This window comes from Apaloderma vittatum, unplaced genomic scaffold, assembly GCF_000703405.1.
Source record: "Apaloderma vittatum isolate BGI_N311 unplaced genomic scaffold, ASM70340v1 scaffold14467, whole genome shotgun sequence".
NCBI classification, from domain to species: Eukaryota; Metazoa; Chordata; class Aves; order Trogoniformes; family Trogonidae; genus Apaloderma; species Apaloderma vittatum.
Genome location: NW_009724616.1, coordinates 1 through 4,479, shown reverse-complemented (window position 1 = coordinate 4,479; position 4,479 = coordinate 1). Strand labels below are relative to the sequence as shown.

Sequence of the window (4,479 nt, the reverse complement as noted above, 5' to 3'; positions counted from 1 at the left end):
CTGTGGGAAGGGGCACAGAGCCAGGGACAGCACCCAGCACGTCCAGCACCACTTTCCTCTACAGCTACCCACCTCACGAGATTCCCCAGAGTTCACCTCCTGGAGCAACGACAGTTGGGAAAGCAGCACTTGGTTAAAGTACAGCAGGAAGAGAGCTCAAAAAGAAGAGCACACGGGAGGTTAATAGAGGAAATCAGTTTCAAGGAGAGTCTGTGTCAGAGAGAAGAAACTGCCGCAGCTCCTGCCCCTCACTGGAGTTACAGCCCATTCAGCTTTATGTCTTCTTCTTTAGCTCCTCAAATCTCCGAGAAAGATCATCAAAGTCAATGTCTTCAGAGGCAGAGGAGTTGGCGCCAGCAGATGCTGTTGGCAGCGTATCCGGCACGGATGGCAACTCAGGCAGCACGAAGTTATCGACGGGAGTGGGAGCTCCAGCTCTTGGTTTAGGTTCTGGCTTGGGCCCAGGCCCTATTCGTAGAGAAATATTTCACTTCATCATCATCATCACCCTCTCACCACTCCAAACAGAGCCCCACGGAAGCAGGACTCTTCTACCAAAAAAGGCAGAGTCAAGATGTTTTTCTGAACAGGACCAGTGGCCGTGCACCTCCAGCTCCACGTAGACTCAATGGGGAAGACCACAACAACTGGGGTTTACACGACTGCAAGGGGCTGCAGCCAGGGCAGATCCGGCGTGGCCATCCTACCCGGTGCCTGCATGGGCAGCTGCAGGTGGCCTCAGCTCCCACAGGCCTCCAACAGCACCACGGGATGCAATGTCCGAGTTTTCTCCATTCCAGCACCTCCCAAAGACACAAGCTGAAGCACACACCCACGGCCCATTTCCTCAGCACACACCACCAACACTGCCCAGAGCACCCCATGAGGTCCTCAGAAACCCTTGCTGGGGCTGGCAAGGGTCTACTTACTGTAAAACCCCTCTCTGCCCTTACCAAGAGCTAGAGACAGAAGTGCCTTCAGAACACGCAGAGCAGAATCACGCCTCATAAGGCTGAAGAATTTTTGTATGATCCAGTTATGATGCAGGAGCTTCTCTGAAGCCTTCAGGCAGACAGGCCAGGAGGTAACCGCTGCCTCACTCTGCTGTATAAACCCTCAGCACTGACTTTAATACAAACCTAGCTACGCTCTTGGTGCTTGCTTCTTTCATTCTGTTGCTGCAGAATAATATTATTTACACCATGCAGAAATAAATTATCATGTAGAACTAGTGCTTTCTCACTTCATCCTGCAACAGCCTGTACTTGGTGTGATGAGACAACTTAAGCTGGAGGCCCAGTCCCGACGTCAAAGACAGACTCTAGTTCCCAAGTTTCCCAGTGGAAGCCTGGATCCTCCTTGTTTTGAGAGGATACTCTCCACTTCTGTCGGTCCTCTCCAAACTCAGATCCTGCTCCCAAGAGGTGCCAAGTTCTACACATCAACTCCTGTTTGGAAAGCTCCCTCCCAGTGCGAAATAGGATCCCAAGCTAACCGCAGCCCCCAACCACCCTGTTTCCCGTTCCTCCCGCCACACTCACCAGCCGCCGGCACAGGAGCATCCTGGTCAGCACTAGGTTCATCGATCTGAAAAAGACGGTCAGTTACTACAGCTCGTTTTCCCATCAGGTGCAGTCAACAGGGGTGTGTAGATGTTGCTCATAGGCAACAGCAGCTGCACCCACGCCTACGGAGCCATGCGCACCCCAGCCTGCCCCACGGCGGCGGGCACCCCGGCTCCCAGCACACTCGGAACAATCTGCCTCTCCTCCCAAGAAAAGGAGACAGGGCTGCGACTCTGCCTCTGCCAAAGCAGCTTCACTGGACAAGCATGCGCACCAGCAGGCCTGAAATACCTACCAGAGACACAAGTGGGAGAAGATCGCCCTCTTCACCCACGCAGTCACCCACACCGCTTCCTTTCTCTCACAAACAAGAGAGGTACCTGTAACCAGCAGCGAGGTGCAAACAGCCCCAGCCCAGGCCTCCGTCTGGTTGGGACAAAGGCCCCGGGTGCGGTCAGCTGTGCTGCCGTAACCCCTGTCCCCTGTGGGCTACAGTCGGTGTCACCGATCCCCAGCCAGCCAACAACTGCTGCAGCTGCACCTCCTCGGCCTTGTACAAGGTGCCAGCACACCCAGCTGCTTGGCCACGCTCAGGGCACCACAAAAACTGAGCAGCGTGCCACCGAGAGCAAAACGGGAGGCGGGCCACAAACTAGAGCAACAGAAACAGGCAAGCACAGAAAGACAGGCTCTCCTTCGTCATCCCCAAGCACTGAGAGAGGTCTGGGAAGTGTTCAAACGTGCATCATCTGGGTCAGCCAGAACTGCCATCCAGGCTAACTACGAATCAGTACAAAAGCCATAATTAAACAGACTGAAGTGGATAAACCCTTCAGGGTGCAAAATCCAGAATTCCTGGACCCTACTTGTTAACTGTTTATCACTCTTATAACAATGCAGGAAAATAAATCTTAGGTTTCTTCTGGAGCCAAACCTCACAGCTCCTTGAGGAACTTCTCCTCACAAGTCCCATCAGCCACGCTCAGCGATTCACCACACCCACAGGCAACGCAAAGCACCGCCCCAAAAGCTCCAAAGGTTCCCAGGAATACACCTAGTGAACACTGCCTTTTCTGCAGCTACCACTGCCCTCTTTTTGAGGTTCCCTCTGCCACTCCCAAGGGTGGTTCAGCGCAGGCACTTACAGACTCGTATGTGGGTGGGGTTGCTGGAATCGAGGGCGGGTGGATGTTAGCGAAAGGCTGGTAGGTCCCGGTTGGCAGGCCATTGAAGTTCTCCTGCACAGAGAGATTCCAGTCATGCACCACACTGGTCACCTGGGACAGCACCCATGGGACACGAGACACCGTGGGAGCCAGAGACAGCACAGTCCAACACAAAGGCAGGCAGGTACCCAACTTGATATAGTTAATACCGGAGAATCTTTTCCTAGCCAATATAAAGTCAGATGCAGTGACCTAGAGCAACCAGACCCAGCTAGCAGGACTGTGGGCTGTTCTGAAGGACCAGCGTGGCTACACACTTCATCTTTCGAGGCATGAGAAGCACCAGGAGAAAGAGGGCAACACCCTGCGTTAAGCACACCCGGGCCAGCCCTCCTGAGTGCAGTATCACAAACCAGGAATGAGGTCTCTGGTTCACTCGAGGCTTTGTGTTACCCATTCGTAACACAACACTGCCTCCAAGATGGGAACTTGGCACAAGTCCCCAGCATATTTACGGCTGGGCCTCCAGCCAGCCGATGACGTTTGGCCCAGATTTTCCACAAAGCACATCACAGCCCTGCTGGGACCGTACCAAGGCTCCAGATCACCCCGCTGCTCTGCCCCTCTTCACCTGATACAGGTATTGTGTCCACAACTGAACTCGGACAATGGTGCCCTTCTCCGCCCCCACCCTTGCAAAAAATGATGTCAAAGAGCCCCTGGCCTGGTGCTCTTCCCTTGCAGGGTGCTTCTGCATTTTTCTGTGCTGCTCTCACTTCAAAACTCAGCTAACTTCCTTGAGTGAATCTTGGCACACTGCCAGCCTAGCAACTACCAGCCCCTGGACAAAAGCCCGGCAGCCAGAAAACTGCCTCAGGAGTTAAGTCTGGACTCCTCTGTGCCCTGAAGTCAGAGGGCTGGCTGGAGAAAGGGGTAGGAACCTCCACAGCCATGAAGCTCCAGCTGCACTGCCAACAATTTCCATCCCATGCAGTCTCACACCAACCTGACAGCCTCCTGAGACATCGGGCTACCAGATACAGACACTCCCCAGGCACAGGGTGAAGCACCACAGCTGGAATCTTCCAGAGAAAAGGGAACACTCACAGCAACGGCACTTACCGGCCCCTTTGGAGGAGGGTAGGCGAAGGGAGGATTTGGTGTTGGCATAGGCATAGGCATCATCACCGGCATGGGTACCAGTCCGTCGTGACCAAGCAGCGGGGCTGTAAATCCACCTCCTCCCCCTCCAGGGCCGCCCTTCTTCACATCATCTGTGAACCCCACGTCAATGAGATCTGCCTCTCCAACTGCAGGGGCTTCAGCCTAGGGAGGGTGGAAGAGTTCTGCCGTGTGCTGACCACAGCCCTCTGAACAGCACCAGACGCAGCATTTGTCACTGGACAACACGGGGCAACACAAGCAGGACAGAACAGACGGTAGCTACACAGGGAGACTGACGGGAACCAGAAAGGGAACCAGACTATAGCACAGTTAACACAGGACGAAGAGGACACTTCAGCCACCGCAACACCGAAGGGAGCCCCAGACCTGAAGGTACCTCACTCACCATCACCACAGAGTCAGGCTCATAGGGCACATTGTAGTTCTTGGCAATCTCGATGAGGTATCTCTCCACCAGAATCTTGGGTGGTGCCTCCACGCTCAGCTTGTGCATCAGCTGGAACAGAAGGGCGCACAGGCACTGCGTGGGGCTGGGGCAGCACAGCGCGGCAGGAGCACGGCCC

At 54.7% G+C, this 4,479-nt stretch overlaps 1 protein-coding gene across 1 annotated transcript; it reads right to left on the bottom strand.

Moving 5' to 3' along the window:
- Nucleotides 1-274: 274 nt before the first annotated feature.
- Nucleotides 275-4,409, bottom strand: IST1 (increased sodium tolerance 1 homolog (yeast)). Its single transcript, XM_009872584.1, is given in 5 exon segments — nt 275-490; nt 1,561-1,587; nt 2,711-2,803; nt 3,854-4,057; nt 4,302-4,409. Coding segments are annotated over 5 exon segments (648 nt in total).
- Between the last annotated feature and the right edge of the window lie 70 nt (nt 4,410-4,479).